Source organism: Macaca nemestrina, chromosome 2, assembly GCF_043159975.1.
Source record: "Macaca nemestrina isolate mMacNem1 chromosome 2, mMacNem.hap1, whole genome shotgun sequence".
In the NCBI taxonomy this organism is placed as follows: Eukaryota; Metazoa; Chordata; class Mammalia; order Primates; family Cercopithecidae; genus Macaca; species Macaca nemestrina.
Window position 1 is genome coordinate 103,611,218 of NC_092126.1, and position 24,691 is coordinate 103,635,908.

Below are 24,691 nucleotides of genomic sequence, written 5' to 3' on the forward strand. Positions count from 1 at the left end.
TCTAAATTCTGTTTCCCAGCTGGCTTTAAACACAAACCTCCTTACTGCTCCCTTCTCTGAATTCAACTGTAAGCTTCCAATGGCGTACATGTTCAACTAACATGTACCCATCTACTGTTGTCTTACTTAGGAAGTATTCTTATTGATAAGTATTCTTATCGATATTTCTTAGCCTTTTGGGAGCACGGACCCCTGTGGAAATCTGATGAAAACTAATAATGCTCATCCTAGAAAAGTGTGCATGCATACCAAAGTTTGTGAACAATATCAGGGGTCCACAGAGGCCCATCCATGGACTCCATGTCAGCCAAGATCCCAGCTTAGCATTTACTGTCTCAGCTATCATGAAAATTAAAATCAGCTCATGGGGGAAAATATGTGTGAGTTTATAACATAGGGCAGGGATTGCTTAACCCTTTGCAGGCTAAAAATACCTATTTTTCTCTGGAGATATAAATATTTGCTAATCTACTTGATGAATATTAGATGGCCAAATAATACTGTTATTTTTGAAGTTCTTGTGGCTTTTGATAATGATGCTTCCAGTTATGCTTATGGTATCTCATCTGGGCATCAGATCTGTATGCATACGATTCGTCTTTCTGTGAACTCAAGAACCATCACTTAACGTTATGATTCTTGCTGCTCCAATAAAACTTGAGGTATGTCCTGATAATCTTTAGGATTCCATTCTTTAAGATTTGCTCAGTTATCATCTATTCTAATTTCCCTTCCTGACAATATCTACCTTAACCAACCAGATGAGGGCCCTTCCTCTGAGTATCATCAAACCCTTACGTGTGGTTATTCTGTTCCCCAGTATGTTACAATTGTCTGGTTCAATGTTCCTCTCTCCATCACAACTGTCAACTCCAATAGGGCAGGAACAGTGTCACTCCCACCCTTGAGCCCCAGTAAAGCACAGTGCTCAGCACATAGTGGGTGCTCAACACGTGTTTGCTGGATGTGGACTGAATCACAATAATTCCTCATAATTTCTCGTGATAAATAGACATGAAACCTAGACAAATCATGTTAAGCAGGTTTCATCTTTTGGGTTAACTATTTTAGCCTTGTAAATTAGTCTTTCATGGTCTGTATATTCAAGCAATAATTAGGCCAAAGCTTAATGTTAATAAAAGTAAACTAGAGTTAACATGAATTGACAGCTCCATGTGTAGAGATGATAAGAGAAGGTCACCAGGGCTGAGTTTGTAACCAGTTGCTGATTTCCTGGCTAATTTAGTGCATACTACAACAATAGCAGAAAATCTATTTGATAGTTAAAGCCCTATTTCTTAGACTGGTGTTTAACCCTCCACAGACTGACCCAGACCTGATTTTTCCATACCACCCGGCTCCTCACTCTCTCCACTTCTGAACCTTATCCCTATAACTATGCAAGCAGCTTCATGCGCCCTGGGTCCTATTGGTCCTGCTGCTTCTACGTCAAGAATGCCTGTCCCATTACAGTGTATTAAAATGTTCCTCATATTTTGAAAACCTGCTCAGAGGTCATTCTTCCTGTGGACCACCTCCACATCCCAGGCAAAGGAATTCCCCCTTCTCAAGCTGCTAGGAGTACAGGTTACTTCACATGAGTCCCTCCCTAATCAATTCTCACTCGGGACCAGAAAAAAAATAATCACTTCCAATAGATGTTTTTCTCTTAATTATTCAGTGATATTTTTCATTTCTATGTCATCTGTTTTCTTCTAATCACCTTTGGATAGACATCTGCCTTTAGAATTTATCCAATTACAAACTCTCTCAAGTAAAATTGATACACAAACAAAGTATGAAAGAATGTATCACACGTCTTTTTAAAAAACAAGATATCCAGATTATTGTTGCAAAATGTTTTGTGATGAAGTCCTTCCTGTTGAATGAGTAACTGGATGAAAAGACCAGACTTCTTTTTCATCCTTATTAATATTGTTGATAATATTTACTCATCAGTTCTTGAGCTTCAGAGAATTCACCTGGGACACTGTCATCTGAAGACTCTTCGTCTGAGATTTCAATAATATAACCAATTTCACCATTATTGTTAGAATCTAGAGACCTGCTGTCCTCTTTGAATTCATCTTCTGAGTCATCTAATGATGGTGAAATGTTGTTCTCTGTCAGTTTTTGGAATTTTCAATTGTATGCAGTGAAAACTAAAAGCAGATTCAAAATAGTGATGATTTATGTCCCTACTGAATCATCCTTCTAGGCAATTTCAATATTCTACTTATTTTTTCATCTTTTTTAAGCATAATTTGGAATAATTGGTGAGTAATGATGAAAAATAATTCCCTGGATGATGAAATAACAAAATGTTTCAAAAGACAGGAAAAATAAGATCACAAAGATCCCATTATATATCTTAGATTTATAAAAAGGTCCAGTGAACCCATATGGTAATTGTAATGAGTTATATTTTATTTAAAAAATAAGTAAAAGAGTTCCCCAGGCCTAGTAAAGGCTTTACTCACAGAAAGAGTTTAGGAGATATTCAGCAAGTGGAGAGTTGGAGCAGGAGATATAATCATTAAGGGAATGTCAAACAATATTCCTTACATACGTGCAAGGTCCTTGTACCATCTCGAAATCTAGGCCCTTTGCCTAGAATATTGTTCTTCCCTCTCTCCCTTTTAGCTGGGTGACCGTTAACTTTGAATCTCAATTCAGAGTCCCTTCTGCAGGGAAGCTTTCCCTAATCCTCAACCCCTCCCATCAAGTGCTTATTTATGGGCTGTGAGAATCCCTTCCCTTCACCACATCCCAGCCACACACATCATTTTCTCTGCACTCAACCACCACGAAAAGTTAGTACTCATTAGCCAACACCTCTTCCTCTCCATTCCCACCCTATTGGTTACTGGTTACAAAAATACAGTTAGATAGAATAAATGAGTTCTAATGTTAGATAGCACAGTAGGAGAACTGTAGTTAACATAATTTATTGTATATTTGGGCCGGGCATGGTGGCATGTATCTGTAGTCCTAGCTACTTGGAAGGCTAAGGCAAGGAGAATCGCTTGAGCCTAGGAGCTCTGGGCTATAGTGTGCTGTGCTGGTTGGGTGTCCACACTAAGTCTGGCATCAATATGGTGATCTCCCAGGAGCGGGGGACCACCAGATTGCCTGAGGAGGGGTGAACTAGCCCAGATTGGAAACAAAGCAGCTCTAAGCTCCCATGCTAATCAGTCATGGGATTAGGTCTATGAATAGCTACTGCACTCCAGCCTGGGCAACACAGTGAGACCCTGTCTCCAAAAATAATAATTTATTGTATATTTGGAATGTTCTCAACACCAAGAAATGATAAATGTTTGAGGTGATGGATATCTTAATTATCCTGATTTGATCTTTATACAATGTAGACATGTATCAGATATCACATGTATCCCATAAATATGTACAATTATTCAGTATCAATTTTTGAAAGTGAATATGGAAAGTTTTAGTGTGTCTCCTTCATTACAGAGCTGACCCAGGCAAGGGCTGGTCAGGTTCTCCAAGCATCCTTTCACCAGCACAGTGCTGCCCATGGTGGGAGCTCAGAAAGTAGTCTGTGAATTTAAAAAAAAAAAAAAAAAATTGAATTCAAACACTTTTCTGAGTAAAGAGGCTTACCTTCTCAAATTCATGCCTTTGAGAAAGTAAAGGTAAAAACTAAAAGTCCATCTGAAAAGAAAACAGACCAGGTAAGAAAGCTGTTACTTTCCTAGACTATATGTTCCTATGTTCCTTTACTCAGGGGTTATTGGGAACAAGAGGCAACATGGCTGTAGCAGAGGGCTCCTCATCTCATGATTCTGGCTTTCATTTAGGTGTCGGATGATTTATCAGAGACAGACATCAGCAATGAGGCTCGGGACCCCCGGACTCCCATAAACAGCACAGAGGAGAAACGGAGAAACAGGCTGTACGAGTTAGCAATGAAAATGAGTGAAAAGGAGACTTCTTCAGGGGAGGATCAGGAGTCTGAGCCCAAGACAGAATCTGAGAACCAGAAGGAAAGTCTGTCCTCTGAAGACAACAGCCAGAGCGTCCAGGACGAGCTGAAGAAGGTAAGGGGCTGTGAAGCCACCTGCAGACAGCTCAAGCTTCTGCACTGGGGTGCTGGAGATTCTATATTGGTGCAGAGAGGTGCTGGGTCCCCAAAGAGCTCTCTCTAAAATGCCCAACCCTGTGCACTTAGGAGAGCCTAAGAGAACCCTTCTTAACTTGCACTGGGTGGTACAATCAGGAAAACAGCACCATGGAAGTTTCCCAAGAACTCTTGCCTTCCACTATCTTTCATCAAGACAGCCCCTTGGCTTTGAGTCTATGATTTAGTGCCCCTTATCCCTCTCACTGGTAAAAATCAGTGTTATTTCCTGCTCCACCCTCTCCCTGAGGAATTTTGTCCACGGACTGAGGTCATCTAGCCAACCCCTCTTTTAATCAATGATGAAGCTCTGCTCCATGCTAAGGAGACTTCGTGTTCAAAGTGGCCCTCTGGATTGTTTCTCTCTGCAGTTTTCAGATTTTGGTTTGTTTGTTTTAGCCTCAGAATCCTTTTTCAAACAGTCTTTATATGGAATCCCAGTATTTCACACAGTAAAAAAGTATTCCCGTCTTAGGGTCCCCAAAGCTCTAACCACTTGAGTTTCAGAACCACACTCCTCCTCCCCTTTTCCTACCCCCAGTAGCCCCTGAGTTGCAAAGGACACAGTTTGAAAACCACAGAAGATAAAACCAACCTCTGGCATAAAAGAATCCCATGCTCCCTCCCCGTAGTCAGTGCTCTGCCCACTGTCCCCCAGTGTTGGGGTTTCCTCTACAGCTTCTCAAAGCACGTTTATGCTAGACTTGCTACTTCAGAGTCAGAATATCCCTGCCAGCCTCCGACGGAAGGGAACACACTAACATTTGTTGAGTGTCTCCTCTGTGTCTCCTCTGTGCGTGCGCCTGTACACATGTTCATTAGGTCCTTAAATAACCCGTTGAAAAAGAAGCAGGCCATTTTTGCAGAAGAAGAAACTGAAGTCCTTACCAAAGGCTCACAACTAGTAAGTTTCAGAGCTAAGGCTGCATCACAAACCTGCTTGGCCTCAAATCACAGGCCCTTCCTTTACAATGAGCCAAAGATGCGGTTTCATCTTCAGAGTGATGATTTGTTAGAGAGAAACCTGCCAGGTGTTTTCTGTGTCCCGAGTGTATACTGTGTAAACTAAGAAGTTGCTGTTAATGCACATGCATGGGTGAAGGAGCTGCCTTCATCTGCTCAGCAGCCAAGCTGGGGTCCTGTGGAGGAGGAATTGAAGACCATTACTGCTGAGCCCCTGAACCCTCCAACAAATTGAACTCTGTTTTTCACTTTTCCCATCCCACCCTCCATAACCGTCAAGTCCTCACCCATAGATCTTTTCCCAGCTTGTCCATGAGGTGGAGAGTGGAGCTTGGTCTCCACGAGGAGCCCCTCACTGGGATATGGACTCCAACCTGTTGCAAATGGTAAAGGGCTCTGATCCTCTCTGTTACTTGAACTGATAACTGATGCCACATTACAGTCAGATTTGTATGCTGGAGCTTAGAGCCAGAGAGTATCTGGAGAATATCACATTCTTTCTTACAATGACTCTGTCTCCTACTGGCTTTGCTGCCTGATGGTCCCAAGGCTCTAAAAACTCTCACTGTACCAGTAGCTTGCCAGGCTGAGTCATGCAACCTCACCCTTCATCATTCTGCAAGGAGCAACCTCCTTGAGGCACAGCCATCAATGTACACTATTCTCCCCTGGGCAGAATGTAAGCAGAGAAAGAAGGAGCTACTGGGGGGACTTCCTGGGGACTTAGACAAGCGCCTCCATCCTGCCCTGGCCCTAATTAGGCAGGAAATTAAGAGAGTTGGCTTTATTCAGATTCCCAAATGTGTCAGCTTCTCAAAGTTCAAGTCTTGCCTTCCTAGTCTACCATGAATCAGTGAATTAAATATTCAAACATATTCTTGTGCATGTAAAAATTCATATAGCCATATATATATATATGTGTGTGTGTATATATATATATGGCTGGGCATGGTGGCTCATGCCTGTAATCCCAGCACTTTGGGAGGCCAAGGTGGGCAGATCACAAGGTCAGGAGAAGGTCAGGAGATCAAGACCATCCTGACTAACAAAGTGAAACCTCGTCTCTACTAAAAATGCAAAAATTAGCCAGGTGTGGTGGCGGGCACCTGTAGTCCCAGCTACTCAGGAGGCTGAGGCAGGAGAATGGCATGAACCCGGGAGGCAGAGCTTGCAGTGAGCCGAGATTGTGCCACTGCACTCCAGCCTGGGCAACAGAGTGAGACTCCATCTCAAAAAAAAAGGAAAAGAAAAAGAAAAACAGAAATATATGGTTAAGTATTGAATATTATTTAAAAACAGAAAAGTGTTGAGATACGTTTTAGGATTAGACTGAGTCTGAAGCATAACCGGCCAGGTGCAGTGGCTCATGCCTATAACCCCAGCACTTTGGGAGGCCAAGGCAGGCAGATCGCTTGAGCCCAGGAGTTTCAGACCAGACTGGGCAACATGGCAAAAACCCAATTTCTACTAAAAATACAAAAAATTAGCCAGGGTTGGTGGCGTGCATCTGTAGTCTCAGCTACTTAAGAGGCTGAGGTGGGAGGATCACTTGAGCTCAGGAGGTTGAGGCTCATCACTGGATGCCAGCCTGGGTGACAGAGTGAGACCCTGTCTCAAAAAATATATAAACAAATAAAAACAAACAAAATTAGCAGGGCATGGTGGCTCATGTCTGTGGTCCCAGCTACTTGAGAGGCTGAGATTACTTGAACCCAGGAGGTTGAGGCTGCAGTGAGCCATGATTACACCACAGCACTCCAGCCTGGGCAATGACAGAGAGAGACCCTGTCTCAAAAAAAAAAAAAAAAAGGAAAAAAAAAGAAAAACAAAACCATGCAGTTTGCAAACTCTGTGGTGTTGGTTAATGGCTTAACTCACTGCTACTACTTAGAACATGACGATTCATTTCTTGCCCGCTTACTCTACCTCACCTCCTAACTGGCCTCCTGACCCTCCAGGCCCTTCTTGGCCCTTCCAATTCTATCTCCACTCAGTGGCCAGGTTGCCCTACAGTTCCTGCACTTGCTCACAGCCTGTCAACAGGCCCATGTCTGTCTTGCTTTTTAATTGATCCCTAGGACCCAGTCCAGGTTTTTATTGTTGATTGAATAAATACATCTTGGCCTCATTTGTAAAATGGGGATAATCATACCTCCTTATAGGGTTGTGAGGAATGAATTATGTAGTGTATGGTTTGGCACATAGCAGGAGCCCAGCAAATCTTAATTATTGTAGCTTTAGGAAAATAAGCTTCACTGTCATGAAATATCATCCATCTGCTGGTACTGAAGGAACAGCTTAGTGCTGATTCCCAATCAACACTTGCCGTGTCATGCTGTGGGTCTGTAACTACATTTGGTGCTCCTTGATGCCATGCAGAGTGTAAGTGTGGAAATCACTACATCAGATCCCTAGGTTACCATCTTCAGGATCAGAGTTAACTGTGATGTCCCCATGACCCCAACACCACTAGTCTGAGCAACACACACAGACACACACACACACACACACACACACACACACACACACACACTGTTTCGGGAGTAGATCTAGGGTAATGTGACTATTCCGGAAGCTGCCACTGCTCCACCCTTGTTTCTTAACCATGGTAGTGCACACTGGCCCAAAGTCCAACTACCTGAGGGCCTTCTCTTGAGTAGCAGGAGCCCCTCTTCCTAATCAGAAGACTAGCTGGAAGGGCCAGAGAAATGCCACTCCCAGGAGCGGGAGTGAGGCGCTAACCAGTGACTGATGGAAGGGTGTAAATATCCCAGCTCTTTTGCTTCGGTTGGGATGATGACTCTGAGGCTTGAGCCACGCACTGACTCCCTCAGCGTATGTAGCTGGTGGCACCCACAGTGATGAACTACTTGATAAACTACATGATAAGGCAGTCTTCTCTACTGACTCTCTTCCCTTTCCTGTCTCACTTCCCTACTCCTCTGCCACTGTTTCCTGGGACTGCCTCCCACATAAGCCATGTGCACCCCAATTTTTGTCTCGGGGTCATTTTCTGGGGGAGCCCAGACTAAGACAAACAGAAGAAAATGTATCATCCCCAAATTGCAAATACTTACTTTGGTATTGTGAATAAGCAGTGAGGAAGTCTAACCACCAAAGTGGTTACTGATAGGCTTTATCTCACCAAAAGGAGGCTTGCCTCATACAGAGGCAGAGCTCAGCCAGGGCCTCCATCACTGTCCCTGCTCTTTGGGAGCCAAAGCAGAGGAATGCGCATATGCCCGTAGACACAGTGACATCAATGGCAGCTCAATATCCTCAGTATAACATCCCATCTAATTGGAGCTACAGAATCCTGTCCAGCAGCAGAAGCAGCATTTTAGAAACATGCTTTTACCTGATGGGATTCAAACCTTTGCTGCATGCAAACATATCCCTACAGTTGGATTAATGTCTTCCTTTGACTGGAGGCTGGGGCCCAGTGATTACTTAAGGATGGGCACTGGAACCTGAATTTAACCAGCTGAAGAACGAGCTTGGGGCCAGATCAAAACTTCTTGGGAACTGGATTCCTGAAAGGTCATGTTTCTTCTTTAAGTAATAACTTGGTTCCACCAGACCTCAGTGGTCAGCCTTCCAAACCACGTGGTCCTCAAAGCCTGGGAATGAGCACTTGTTTCTCCCCAACCACTGAGCAGCCATGCCAACAGCACTAGCCATGCCAATGTTTCTAGAAGAAAGTCCTGGCTAAAGTGGTTCTTTTTGCCTCTAGGGACGCAGCTGCTGCCCTCCTAAAGAGGGATGCAAAGGAGGACTAAGGACTCCTGGCCTGAGTTTGGAGACTACATCAGGGACCAAGTCTCCCCTAAACCCCCTAATTTTTCCAGGCCTGGAGCAGCAGTCCCCAAGTTCCCTTCTGGTTCCAAAATTCCAAAGTTCTAGATATGCAATAGAATAAATAGGTTTTTGCTTCTTAACATAAGTATCATTTACAATACTGTATATGAAAAAAGATGTCCTATGTGTCAATCTTTTGGAACATGAGCATTTGTTAAAGGACTAGATTAGGCAAATCTTGCACTATAGCCAAATTTGTACATCTAGTGTCCTTAAAGCATTTTTATTAAGAGTCTTTGTTTATTAATTATCATAAGTAGCTGAGCCATTGTGCTTTATTTTCACAAGGGAGTCAACAACCAGCAGACATCTCTGCTGGGATTCAAACTGACTCTTAGTTTCACTTTAAAGAGTGAAACTACATTTATGATTTCATAGAATAATATTCATTTTTTCAATTTTGAAAAAATTGAATTGTATTTATAGTTTCATAGAATAATTTTCATCAAAGTACTGAGACTTCTCTAAACTAATAAATGTCTTTCTTTATATCCCCAAACATAAATTAAATGTCTTTAATTATATCCCCAAACAAGAGAATAATTTGTGCATCTTCTGATGGCTGCCCCCCAATTACTAAAGCCAAGCCACATGGAAACACAATCCTGGTCAATGGTGAAGGAAGCAGATTTATTGACTGTTGTCTGAGAAAACCCAGAGACTTGGGTTTCTCAAGTTTAATGTGCTTGTGAAAAAAATTTTGTTGATGTCATGATGTTAACATAAAATCAAGTATTGTCCATATGTGTCTAACTTTCATAAAATAACCATTCACATGAGGCTATAGCACCCTACAACCCAGGGAGAATTTTATTTCAGAAGAGTGCCTCATCGTCACTTGCTGCTAGAGTGAATATAGTATTAGATACTGACTTATAACTTCCAAACTACGCTGATTTCAATAGGCCTTATGCCTATTGAGGAATTAACACCTCTTTCCCAACTTTCTATTTAACTGCTGCCCTAGGAAAAAAGAGAAGCTTTAACTGTCCACTTAGAGCTACTGCTCTTATCCACAGTGCTTGAACAGGTGAGGAGGTTTTATTTCACTCATGCTCATCTGCACCCTTCATTCCCACAACTGTGTCCTGGGGAAGGGCCTGCCAGGCCAGGAAGGTAGAGTTCTAGGTTCTCTTTTGGATCTTCAAAAGAGAGAAGCAGAATATCTTCCTCTCTAGGCAAAGATGGACTGGGAAAGATTGCCCAGAACTCCAATGCAGACATACCTTCAAGCCTCTAAAATGCAGGTGTTACCTGGAAGGCCAGGATAAGGATATCACCCCAGTCACAGCAGTAGAATGAGGTGCTGGACAGAAATGGTTTGAAGAAAGAAAGGCAGAGTTACTCCAAAAGGTTTTAAGTAGAAAGGCCTGGCAAGCAAGGAACTGGTTCAGAACTTTCACCTCACGGAAGCCCAAAAGTAAGAAACTCTGGAGAGGGGGAAGAGGAAGCAAAGATACTGTGAATCTGAAGTTCTGCAGGATAAGCAAGATTGTGCTCTTGGAAAACATCTCTGGGTAGAAAATGTAAAAACTAAAGAAGGAAAAACATGTATATCAGTTTCTCCTATAAACAGAAATGCCAAAATCCTAAAGAAGATACTAGCAAACTGAATTCCACAACATTAAGAGATTAACATACCATAACTCATATATTTTATTCCAAGAATGCAAAATAAAGTGAATAGCAGGAAACCCCACTGTTACACTCATTTAGTAAGTACTATTTTTTAAAAGCACATCATAATCTCAACTGATGCCAAAATGTCTTTTGGAAACATTCAACACATATTCCACTGGGGGAAAAAACCCTCTCAGTGTAATACAAAGATAATTCTGTAACATGATGAAGAAAATCCACTTCGAAGCACCAGAAGCCCTGGATTTTTTTCTTGATGAGAGCTCACTTTAAATATCAAAAACATCATGAACATCACATTTTACTACCGACCAAAGAAACACATGACAAAGAGATGAATTTGTAAATGCTTTTACATAAATGTGTATTTTGTTAATCAAATAGCACGTACATACGTGTAAAAAATAATATGTGTGGCTTTAAGATTTGTTTTAAATTACAGACAAATATTTGTAGTTATTTAGCAAATACGTATTGTTGCTAAAGAAATAAATGAGCAAAATTGACTCTAGAAGGTTTACAAAACCTGAACAGACCACAGAAGAAATTGGCAAAGTGGTCAAGGAATTATTTCTCAGAAAGAAGCTAGTCTCAGGTATCTTTGACAATAAAATCCATTAAACGTTCATGGTGCTAATTACCTTCACATTAATAAAACTGTTCTTGAGCAATTAAAAAAATGGAAAGCACCCCAGTTCTGAATCTCACACACAAAAAATCACACACCACCAAAAATTTACAAATTAACTCACGAGTGAATAAACATTCAAAAATTCTCAACATATTGCAGATTGTTTCTAACTATGAATTAAAGTAATAATTTATGACTACCAGACAGGATGTAGTCTAAGAATGTAATAATATTAATTTTAGGATATCTATTAACATTTTTGTTATATTTACAGGCTAAAGGGAGAGAAACATGATTATTTTATTAAATTCTTAGCTTGATGTTTGACATAGTAGGAAATTCATAAAATACTCCTAAATACTGAATGAAGAATGAATTCCACACTAACAGCTGATAAAGTTAAACAACCATTTCTGATAAAGTAGGAAGACAAAAACTCAACAGCAGTGACTGGTAGCCTTTTGGGGATTGCAGACCTTTTTACAAATTTGATGAACATTGTAAACCCCTTCTCCATAAAGCTTAAAAAAAGAAATTGATTTTCATCAAATTGGAAAGTCACCGATTGCATGAAGCCCATCCATAAACCCCAAGTTTAAAAATTACTATTAAATGACAGAAAGAAAACAAAGATGTCTTCTACTATTTCTTTGATTCAACATTGGTCTGGCATTCCCTCCAGTATAATAAGAAATAAAAATTGCCAATATTAGATAGCAGAAAACAAAACTATGATGACTTTAGATTTCTGAGTTAAGATAATAAAATCAACTGAAAAGATTATTAGAAATAAGTTTGGTAGGGTGGCCTATCACAAAAGAGTAATACATAAGCAAAAATTTCATATACACAGCAATAACCTCTCAGAAAATATAAAGAAAAATTCTATTTGCAATAGCAGCAAAAGTACACACAGCGCTGAACATACACTTGGCATATAACCCAAAAATTCTCCTAAGTATTACCAAAGAGAAATAAAGACCTATGTCCACATACACAGACACACACAAAAAACATTCATGATCACCAAAAACTGGAAACAACCTAGTTGTCCACCAGCTCACCAGCTAGTAAACAAGTATAAATGCACCAATGTCAATGAATCTTAAGAGCATTATGCTGAGGGAAAAAAGACTCAAAAGGTTACGTACTTCCCACTTACATGACATCCTGGAGAAGGCAAAACTATAGGGACAAAACACATACCAGTGGTTACAAGAGAATGGGGTGAGGGGAAGGTTGATATAAAGAGACATAAGGGAATTTTTTGGTCTGATGGAAATATTCTAAATCTTGATTGGGTGGTAGCTACTCAACTGCATGCTTTTGTCAAAATTCATAGAACTATTTGCCTTTAAAGGCTGAATTTTACTGTATGTAATGTACATATGCACATACACATTTACATATATATATACATACATAGTGCCCTTGAATAACTTAACTACGAATGTATGAAACTCATGTGAATAAAATTAACCAGCTTTGCTAGGAGACATAAAGACTGAATAAGTACGGAAACATATTCTGTGTACCGATGGGAAAACTTCACACTTTTATAGAAGTTAGTTTTCCCCAAATTAATACATACATTTAACAGATTTCCAATCATCTTAATGAGATTTTTTGCAAACTTGATGAAGTTACTCTGAAGTTCATCTGGAAGAATAAGTGCATAAAATATAGCCAAGAAAACTCCAACTGTAATTATAGCAGTGGTGCTAACACTGGAATAAGCAAACAGATTAATGAAACACAATAGAAAATACAGAAATTTATTATGACATGACAATGGTACATTTAATATCAAAGAAAGATTCTTTAAGGAATATTAGATTAACAAATTATGTAGTACAAGCAGAACTAAATTAGATTCATACATCATACTACATACAAGAATAAATTCTCAATGGGCAGGAGTTTAAAAGGTTAAGTAAAAGAAGTTACACAATTACTAGAATATAGATGAATATTTTGTAACATTAGGACAAGAAAGGCCAGAAACCTTAAAAGCCTGAAATATATGATTGCATAAGTATTAAGAACTTTACGTTCATCAAAACCATAAAACTAAAAGGAAAAGAATAGTTAAGAAGACATAGTGCTTAAATATATAATGGGTGAAGAATTAAGAACTTTATAACTCTGTATTATAACTCTGTATAACTCTGCTATAAAGAAATACCTTAGACTGGGTAATTTATAAAGAAAAGAGGTTTAATTGGCTCACAGTTCTACAGGCTGTACAGGAAGCATGGCTGAAGAGGCCTCAGGAAACTTACAATCATGGCAGAAGGCAAAGGGGAAGCAGGCATGTCTTACATGGCTGGAGTAGGAGGAAGAGAGTGAGGGAGGAGGTGCCACACACTTTTAAACAATCAGATCTCAAGACAACTCACTCACTATCATGGGAACAGCACCAAAGTGGAAATCTGCCCCCACGATCCAATCACTTTCCACCAGGCTCCACCTGCAATATTGGGGATTACAATTTGACACGAGATTTGGGCAGAGACACAGACCCAAACCATATCAAACTCCAATAGATAAAGGGTAATGTACATAAGCAGGCGAGTCACCAAAAAAAAAAAAAAAAAAAATGTAAATGGCCAATAAGCATATGAAAAAATATTCAACTTTAATTGTATTACAATTTGTATTTAATATAACACCTTGCCCAGAACTTGCCATATGGTTAGCATGTTCATTTTTTTAATTCACCAAATGTTTATTGAGTGTCTCAATGTGCCTGGCACTATTGAAGTACAGAGAAAATGGCCATGAACAAGACAGAGTCTATCATTTGCTCAATCAGTAAGGATACAAATTAAATTAATGAGATGCCACTTTTGCCTACTAAATTGGATGGTTAAAAAGAAGGATAATTGGCTCACTCTTCTAATCCCAACACTTTAGGAGGCCAAGGCAAGCAGATCGCTTGGGCTCAGGTGTTTGAAACCAGCTTGGGCGATGTAGCAAGACCCCTCTCTACAAAAAAATACAAAAATTAGCCAGCCATAGTGGTGAGCACCTGTGGTCCCAGCTACTCCAGAGGCTAAGGTGGGAGGATCACTTCAGCCCAGGATATGGAGGTTGCAGTGAGCCAATATTCTGCCACTGCACTCCACCTTGGGTGACAAAGTAAGACTCTGTATCAAGAAACAAAAAGAATGACATTTAGTGTTGGTAAGAGTTCAGGAAAACAGGCAGTCTGCCACCATAAAATAGTGGGAGCACATATTAGAGTTTGGTAATTGGTAATCCAAAGGAATCAAAGGGTGCATACCCTTTGATGTGGCAATCGTACTTTCAATTATTTATCCAAAGAAAAACCTGGAGAAGCAGCCGTGGGTGGGGGGGGAGGGGGCGGGGAGTCGGCGGGGGAGCATATATTACAATGTAATTCATCAAGCATTGTGTTTTCATTGTAGGGAAACAACAAACTGAAATCGGAATGCCCAACAATAAGGGATTCTTGGAGATACGGGGAGATGGAGTTCAGATAACAGATGGCGCATAGGCATTGGAACAGCAAAGATAGATTGGTCCAGATACAAGTGATACAGGGCAGGTGAGCCCCGAAATTGGGGCTTAACCCAAGAGGGTTCTTGGCTTTGCCCAGGAAAGAATTCAAGGGTGAGTGGAGGATGCTAAACAGAAACTATAATTGAAGCAGCAGTGTATACCAGCAGCGGAGGTACTGCTCCTTCCAGAGCAGGGCTACCCCATAGGCAGTGTGCCCAGAATAGCAGCTCAGAGGCACTTCTGCAGTCATATTTACATAAATATAGTAATTATACTTTTAATTACATATAAGTTAAGGGGCAGTTTATGAAGAAATTTATAAGATGAAGGTGGTAATGTGTCAGGTTGTTGCTATGAAAAGGGGTGGTAAGCTCCGGGTGTTGCCGTGGCAGTGGTAAACTGACATAGCACACTGGTGGGGTGTCTTACGGAAAGCTGCTTCTATCCTGGCTCTGTTTTAACTAGTCCTCAATTTGGTCCAGTGTCTGAGCCCAGCCTCCTACTTCACAATTAAGTGGGTAAATTTCATGTCAGGAAGTTGAGGAGGTTTTATATTCCATATGTTTATTACCTCTCTCTCCCCTACCTCCCACCCCTCTCGCCATCTGTCTTTCTGAGGCAAATTTGTTTTCTGAAAGTGAAGGGATAGTGGAATTGGAGATTCAACATTGTAGAGAGGGTTTAAAATAGCTACTGCATCAAATGTAAAGAAAACAATGTGGAGAAATGTTGGAAGTCCCAGGCAGCACTGAAAGCATAGATGAGGTCAGATCATGAACATTTACCTGATGTATAAAGAACCTGTAAAAGAATATAGCAATCTTGGACACAATTAAATGCAAAATAAAAATCCATTTTATTCAAAGAAAGTATCTGTTCCTACCAGATCTATTCATAAATCCACATCATTTGACATAATTACACAGTATGGTTCAAGCGTTTCTGAGATTTACAGCAGAACCTCCCATTTCAGAGGTTTGTAGCTTAGCCATTAACCTTCCCTGAACTAAAATCTACATATGAATTTCAAACCATTGATGGGATGGGGCATAGAATGGAAACTAACTCCATCCATAATAAGAGCAAAAAATGTGAAGTTAAAACTTAAAAAGTTAAAACTGCAGATCTCCAAGAAATCTAGCAGTTCACTGGAAGAAAGATGGTGTAAAGATGAATTCTTCCAAAATTAGGTTAGAGGTTTAATGCAATGCAAATCAAAATCTGAACCAGATATCTTTTAACTTTTCAAAAAGAGAGTCTAAAAATCAAAACCATCTGATAGAATAAACAGTCAAAAATAGTTTAGAAATGTTTAGAAAAAAATAAAAGAGGTGTGAAGAGGATCCATTTATTAAGATGTTATATGTTTTAAAGGTACAGTGATTAAATTTGTGAGCTACAGTACAAGATGTAACAGAATAGTCCAGAAGAACAGCCTAAAATATATTAAATTTAACTCACCATTATTCTCGCGATTCCCACTCACTTTCCACACCAGGTCAAAAAAGGACAGCTTTTTAATAAATGGTGTTTGGACAATTGTTAGCTTGTTCTTTTGGGAGGTGAATAGAGATGTAAGAAAAGACAGGTTCTTAATTTTCACCCCAAGGAAGGTATGAATGGACCCTCCTCGTTTGCAGGCCCAGCAATAGATAAGAGACAACATTTAAAAGGAGACAGAGAGATGTTGAACTTCTCTTGTGAGAGGTGGTAGCCCAAGCTCTGGAGTTTGAATCCCTGCTCATTCCCCACTTCTTCAACAAGTACTGAGCTGTTCGAGGAGCTGCAATGCAGTATGGATAAGAGAAAAAAGCTCCCTGCACTCGTGGAACTTACCTTCTGTTGGAGGAGACAGTGGTGAACATGTAGACACACGAAAGGGAAGATGCACGATAGTGATAAGTGCTAAGAAAATGACATAGGGCAGAGGTCAGAGTCCTGGATAGTCATGAACTCTCTGACCAAGGGTCTTGAACTGAGACCCAAATGGCAATCAGGAAAAAGATCTAAAGGAAGGGCTTTCCAGGCAGAGGAACACATGCAAGTCCCTAAGGTGGAGATGACCTTGACAAGTCCAAGGGACAGAAATGACCTTGACCAGTCCAAGGGACAGCTGGAGCAATGTGGCCAAGGGAAAAGCGGCGAGAGAGGTGAGAGCAGGGGCTAGAGCAAGCAGGGCCAGGTGGGCCCTGCAGAAAGCTTCAGTTTATATTCTGGTGAGGTAGAAAGCACCTGGAAAGGTTGAAGTGGACAAGTGACAAGCAGGACCTTACATTATGAAGATCAGCTCAGCTGCCATGTGTCACCTTCTTTCCAAGCAAATGTAGAAAGTGATTTCAGGTCTCACTGGACTTCTTCAGAGCCAAGCACATGCCCTGATTACCGCCAGTCATTAGAAATGTTTGTAATCAATATTAAGAACTATTGTCTGAGGAACAGTCAATTTAAAAAAGAAAAAAAAAAAAAAAGATCAATGGCTATGATTACCTCTTAGGCCAAGAAAGGAACTCCTCCTGCCTGCTTTACACCTGCTAGAGTAGGTTTGGTCAAAGGTGATGGCCCCATTTCCCCCCTTTGTTTCCCTTGCCAGGCCCTGATATGGCAAGCATCAGACAAAATAGATGCCACCAAAGAAGAACAAGAAAATGACCTCAGGGAAACATAATCATTGGAACTAAACTACAAATACTATACTTTTAAAATTTATTTCTTAGTCACCATGAAAAAAGGAAAATATTTCTTTTATAGATGGCCTTGGCCATCAAGACCTGGATGACTTAAGAACCCAAACCTTCCTAGAGGTCAGTTCTCCTCTAATCTCTGTTATGTGTAAATGTTTCGGTGTATTACATATGCTAATTTATTAAGTTCATGTTCCAATTTATTTCCACAATTCTGTACCACCCTCTTGCATCAAGTCACTCTTCAGGGACATGAGTCTGTTCGTGGAGAATGTATTTTGACGGGTTTTAGCGGCATTGCCGGAGTGCCTTATGTTTCATGAGAACTGAAATATATTAGCATTGAATTTTTCTAGCAGATTTCTGTCAAATATTTAGAAGGACATATGGAGTTTCTTTCCTACTATTGAAAAGGAGAAAAATACATGAAATCAAGGCATTTGGATACTTTCTTGCTTGTTCTGGTAGTTTGATGGAAGCATTTCATAAAGCCAAGACAGCATATGTAATACGAGACAGAGGAGTGATGAGTGGACTGGGCGTCTGGATTACACTTGGAACAGGTTTTCTTATAGAGCACATCCTTTCTCACTTGTGGTCATTGACAGCTCAGTTCTAGGTGGGCTCTGGAAGCCTCAGAATGGGCACTGTGTGGCATGGCTTGGTCTTTGGCTTTCTGTGGCGTGGCTTGGTCTTTGGCTTTCCAAATCAATGCACTTATTCTGGTTGGTGTCAGTTGGTAGAGGCTGTAGAATGACCCGAGGACTCCCTGTCATTAGACCCTTCTCTTCCTGACCTGTTGTTCACTGATCTGATTGTGCACTCAGATTCTGTTTCACCATCACTTCCCACAGTCCACTGTGTCCAGGGAATTATGCACATGGAAGAAGTGCTGGTGTGACAAATGGGGAAGAGCATGGGTTTGGGAAACCACCATCTGGGCTCAAGTCCCAGCTCTGCATCTTCTTCACTGAGCCACAGTTTCCTTGTCTCTAAAGATGGGATTAAAATATCAACCATGCTGTCAGGGTTAAATAAAATAATAAGAAGCCTAGAGTCAACCTGGCACAGGATGGACGCACATTAACTATGAGGTGCTTCCCTCCTTGCTGCTTCTCTTCCCCCTCAAAGAGTCTCGCGGGAACAACATTCGGCAAGGGGAGAAGGCATGGACACATATTTATTTTATCCAACTTGAACTGCTAAAAGGCCTTTCACCTCTCCCTGTAATTCCTCTCTGTACCCCTTTGTGCTCAAACATGTCTTTAGATGACCCTGTTAATGTTTCCTGTTACCTGGATGTCCACTGTCCCCTAATAGCTCCCCCTAAGGAACATTCGTAAGTCACAGGGCTGAAAGGAGGACTGGAGGGCCCCATACTGTCACCAACTTCTTGATTGTACTACAGCCAATTATGAAGACTGTATTAGCTCTTCACCCCTCCCCTCAGGAAACTTGACACCAAAAATAATGAATTTAAAAGAAAAATTGAACAAATGACTCAGGTGCTATTCCACTTGGGCATTTGGTAATCACCCACTTTCAAGATTGTGTGAGAAAAGGAGCTCTGAAATGTTGTATTTTACTTTATTTCAATAACCTAGCGAACTCTTCCTTCCCTCCTGGTATTTAAATCTTAAATGCGTCAGTTTCTTCCGGATTACCCAGCTGGAAAGCACAGCAGCACCTTGCCAGCTCCCTCTTCTTCACTGCAGCCAGCACGTTCTCTCAGCTCTTTCCAGAATATTGCACCTTTTATGCTTTTATCCCTCCTGTGGCTGCCCCACCTCAGGTCCTTGCAACCTTTGATTGGAGCTGCAGTTATTCTTTCCTACACTTACTTTCTGCCTCCAGTTCTCCCCAGCCCTAAATCTGTTCTTCTTGTGGCAGTCAGAATTACCTTTCTGAAGTGCAGGTCTCTCCTGCCAGCGTGTTAGCCTGGGCTTTAAAACCAGGCAGATCCAAATACAAATCCTGGCTCCTTGAAAACCTCGTCGCCTCTCTTAAGCCTCAGTTCTTCATCTATCAGATGGAGTGATCATAGTACCCGCATCATAGGGTGGTGAGGAGGGTTAAATGAGGCAAGGTAAATGATGCACATATCCCAGAGCCTGGCACACGTGCTCAGTGAGTTACTGTTAACAGCAGCAGCAAGAACCTGCAGTGGCACCTCATTGCCAGCAGTACAAACCCCAGACTCCTGAGGCTGGCATTCAGGGCACTGTAAGACCTCCCCCCTGCCTCTCTTTTCCCACCTGTCTCCCACAGCCTGCCCTGGGCTGCAGTGCCATTGACTCAGCAGCCTTCTTGTGCTTCCAGACCTTACCCCAAAGTAACGTGCTAGCAGGACCTGGTTGTTCCCTCTGCAGATCCGCAGCCTGTTGCTCACAGTGCAGGACAGGTCTTACCTTCTGCTAACTGCTGTTGTCTCCTGACTGCTTCCCCCTCTGCTCTCTGAGGATAGGGACCATGGCTTACTTGTTTCTGCATCCCCTGCAGGGCCCAATGCAGTGCCTTGGCATAGAGTGGATGTTTCCAGAAGGAATTAAGTTAGTGATGGGAGGGAATCATTGATGATGTTTGAGGGCCTGGTTTTTACAGGGTCCCCTCAAGGCCATAACATACCTTGTTTTCATTGCATATCAGTGTGTATGGTTCGGTCTGCTCCCAGTAAAGGGAAAACAACAGAATGAAAAACTGGGAAACGACAGAATGATGGAATGGAAATGAACATCTCTCTCTCTCTCTCTCTCTCTCTCTCTCGCTCTCGCTCTCGCTCTCGCTCTCTCTTGCTCTTGCTGTCTGTCTCTTGCTCGCTGTGTGTGTGTGTGTGCATGCACACGCGCGCGCCAGTGTTAGGTTGCTTACTCTGATTTCTTAGACTATTCTGTATTCTGATATTATTATTCCCTTTTTGGTGGTATGATCCCATCTTTATGAAATTGTAGTGGTAGGCAATAATAGATTATAGCAGCTTTTCTTAAAAAATATTATTACTTGGCAAAAGAAAAAACAAGAAAGAGCAGCAAACTTTAACCTTTTGGAATAATGGTAAAAGGCACTCTTTGAAATATGAAATAGTCAAAGAAAAATGTTTCAAGACTGCAGTACATAATGAGAGGCAGCTAAACCACCAGGCATTCACCAGCGATGTGCCCACCTCCAGCCAGGAAGCGGGCCTGCAGAGCAGGTGGGAGGTGCTTGAGGAGGGGCGCACAACTCTCGACCCAGACACTGGGCGGACACCTGACACATGCCATCTAATTTAATCTTCTTGAAAGCCTCTTGAGCTAGATGATGTTATATCCATTTTACAATGGAGGCGCAGAGGGGTTAAGTATTTGCCCAAAGTCACACGGACAATGTAAGCTGAATTTCCCCGGCCTCATGGGCCTGTATGTGCAAACAAGGAAGTTTCATTAGGATAAGTCCGCAGTAGGAGACCACAGCACCCCCAATTGTCTCCCTCTGTTATTTTGGGGAGTCTTGGAGGAGGAGTCTGCCATGTATTCATGTACAGCCCTCTTGGAGGAGCCCACTCAGGGCCCCCATGGATGTCTGGAGCTGGCAGAGCCCTGAGGGACAGGCCTCACCAGGCCGCAGCTGCGCCACCACCATGGGAGCCAGGTCCTGCCCAGGTGCCTTCTCACAGAGGGGCTCCAGATCAGCGAGACAAGCGCCAGTGTGTGGCTTTGCTGGGACCAAGCACTTGTGCCTTTATGGGCCTGTTCCTCCATAAAACACATTTAAAAATCATATTTTACAACTGTATTGGTATAAATATACTAATATATATCAAAACATGTTCCTGGTGCAAAGATTCATTCTTTTTCTTTTAATTTTAAAAGAAATTAAAATATTTTCATGGACCCCTAAAGGAATGATGGGCCCTAGGTCAGGTGCCTGCTATCCCTAAAGGGTAAGGAGGCCCTTCACAAGACCCTAAAGTGGCAGTCCCATCGCCACTGCCTCTGTTTCTTGGCTGACCATGAACCCAGATCATACTGTATGCTTCCCTATCTCTCAAAAGTGTGAGTGCCAGTGTCCCTTCAGCGTCTGCCTTTTTTGCCTTTTTGCTCTTGTTCTTGTTATAGGTGTCAGAACAGCCCCTGAGGTGGAGCTAGGAAAATCTCTCTTCCGCTCCAGGCACATGTACACATCCTTTTATCCTGAAAGCCTTTCTGCCCACCTTATAATATATCAAGACTTATATCAAGTCACATAAATAGATACCCAGGACCTCTGGCACAGGACAGATCATCACACACAGCCAGAAGCTGACTCTCTGAACCCAGCTGAGACAGACACACAGACACACATGCTCCAGGGTCAAGCTGGGGCTGGAATCCCCCCTCTTTAATTCCAAAGTTGTGTCTCTCCACGAAGCCAGACATCCGATTATTAGAACACACTCTTGCTGCTCACTCATTCACAAGAGTAAGATATTCTGGTAAAGAGCATTCCTGATTATTCCAGCTTGAAATGAATTTGCATTTTTCTGTGCAACACAAAGCTTAGAAATGAATGATGACACTGGGAAAATCTCAGGAGAATTTACAAAGATTGCTAACGAGCAGATGTATCTAATGTTTAGATGAAAATATTTTCTCCCTTAGAATTCTACAGGCTCAGATCTCCCGTGGCAACACCTTGCATTCTCTATGTCTTTGAAAAACAGCTGATAGGGAAGAGTACATAGAGTAGAAATTTGTTTATAGCAACACATTTTTATATGGAGAGAAAGCATATAAGCACAAGACAGAGAGACTGCTAAGGTAAAGTGTATTTGGGTCCTCAGACAAAAAAAAAAAAAAAAAAACAGTCTTACTCTGCCTACATTCCCTAGAGGAAAGAAACGATACAGTTGGGATGAATTGCACAATTGGTCATCTTTATGGGGACCACTGAAACAGCCACTGAGGTGGGGTTGCAACCTTGGCATGGCAAATGACTGTCATAAAGGCCTGCTTCAGCACTGTGTCATTTGTGAGTTGAGCTGGGAGCCTGAGTTTTCACGGAGGTTGACAGCAGTTTCACTACCTCGTTAATGAGCAATTGAGGAAACTCCATCTCAGGTTGGGAGGAGTCAGATCTTACCTTCCTGTTCCTCTGCCCTCATGGCTCTGTGGTGGGCTTGCAACACCAGTGTGCTTCTCCTCACTCTCTGTGCCCCAAGTGGCGGACTGTTTCAGCCCCGCTGGTTGTGAAGCTGACATTATAGATTTGGTGTTCTGCATGGGGCTGTGACACAGAGTGAACCCTAGAAGTGGACACTTGGGCTCTCAGAGGTGAGCATCAGTCAGCAGGACACCAAGAGCATGGCTGCCTCAGAGCACAGATCCACATCTTACGGTGGGTCAACAGCTCAAAGTTCAACACATGCTACCTGCACTAAGGCATATTGGCATACAGTTGGCATTTTAAAAAAAAGAATTGTGCGTGTATCTGGCATCTAATAAATGTGTTATTTAATTTGCATTTCTTTGCTCACTAGAAGGTTGAATTTTGTTACATGGGTTTACCAGCCATTTTCATTCCATCGTCTGTGGGTCCCTTAGCTGCAAGTGTCTTGAGACCCACTTCCCTGTTCTGCAAAGCCTCCTATTGTGTCAGCTGACTCTCTCCATGCTTTCACTCCTCCCTCATTTGCTACCGTAAAACCCATATTTGATCTCCCTTATGATTAATATCTGGAGAAAGTCAGCTACCACAATGGCATGCTCTGTCTGGGCTCTCAACTCGCAATTTGTGCCATTCAGCTCATCCCTCTGGGGCTGCAAGCAGTAGAAATAGGTAGGATCCTTTAGCTTTTCATTTCTCCCACATACAGGGCTCTCTGTCAGCCACCTCTGAATCTCCACCAGCTTTTCATCTGATCAAACCTAAATGTAACTTTTTTAACATAGTTGTAGGAGGTGCTTTTCACTTTTCTCTAGACTGGGCAGGGAACAGGACATTTACATTACAAGTCACTGTTAGCCCAGTAGGAAAGCTGATCTTTCACTGGCCAGTGAGCACAATAAGGAACAGGGAGGTTAGGTGCCCTGACCCTGTCATATAGCTATTGAAATCCAAGTTATCTCAACTTCCAGTAGGTGCATGGTCCATACCCACCCCCAGGTCCAAGCAAACAGCCCATTGCTAGGGAACAGACAAGAAACACTTGATTCCCTACAGGTGGGAAATTACTGTGGATTCCAGTTTGCATTTCCCAGTGGAGAGAAAATAAGGACACTAACCAATGAAGAGATCTTTTCCAGTTTTCATATAATTTTTGTTCAGTCACTTCTTCTTTTCCTTTTTTTTTTTTTTTTTTTGAGACGGAATTTCACTCTTGTTGCCCAGGCTGGAGTGTAATGGCGGGTCTCAACTCACTCCAACCTCCACCTCCCAGGTTCAAGCAATTCTTCTGCCACAGCCTCCCAGGTAGCTGGGATTACAGGTGCCCGCCGCCACACCTGGTTAATCTTTGCATTTTTAATAGAGACAGGGTTTCACCATGTTGGCCAGGCTGGTCTCAAACTCCTGACCTCAGGTGATCCACCTGCCTCAGTCTCCCAAAGTGCTGGGATTACAGGCATGAGCCCCCACGCCTGGCCCGATCCGTCACTTCTGCCAGCTGGAAGCTGAAATGGTCCAGGTCTTTAAGCAGACCTCAGGTGTTCCAGGTGAAGTTGTGGTGCTCTCCTCAGACCAGCTACCTGGGACTCCTCACTCTGACTTAAGGGAAAATGCAAATGCCTTGAGAGGCCAAGACAGTAAGTCAATGTGACAAGTGGATGGGGTAGGGCCAAAGGTATGCCATGAGGGCAGGAACTGCATCCCTCTTGTTCACTGCTTTATCCCAGCACCTGCAACAGAGCTGGCACACCATAGGGTCCCAATAAAGATGTAGAATGAACTGTGGGGAGTACAGAGAACTGGGAAGTGCATATCTCACAGGAGGTATTCTAGGCCAAAAAGCATGGGTAATATTTGCCTTCAAGCTTACAACTCTCATGACTGAATAAACAAGGCTGTTTATAGATGGAATAAAACAATGATGGTCAAACAGTATTGTTGGCCAACTTACCCTTTTGATTGTATGTTCAGTTGAAGTCAGGATACAGATCACTGTTTCTGTTTAAGCATCTCTTAAGTCCTTTCCATTAATACCTTGGACCTTTAATGCCCTGTGCTGTTTGGAAATTTGTGTAAATTTTTGCTTTCCCCTCCCTCATGCTATGGTCTAACTTCTTTTTCTGAATCCCTTGG

At 42.0% G+C, this 24,691-nt stretch overlaps 1 protein-coding gene across 9 annotated transcripts in view; it reads left to right on the top strand.

Moving 5' to 3' along the window:
* MYRI (myosin VIIA and Rab interacting protein) overlaps positions 1 to 24,691 on the top strand; it is a 412,711-nt gene that overhangs the window by 359,656 nt on the left and 28,364 nt on the right. For all 9 annotated transcript variants that reach the window (XM_011738813.3, XM_011738817.3, XM_011738816.3 and 6 more), the window contains one exon: positions 3,822 to 4,061. In XM_011738813.3, the coding sequence (XP_011737115.1) occupies positions 3,822 to 4,061 (240 nt within the window). The remainder of the gene's footprint in view (positions 1 to 3,821; positions 4,062 to 24,691) is intronic.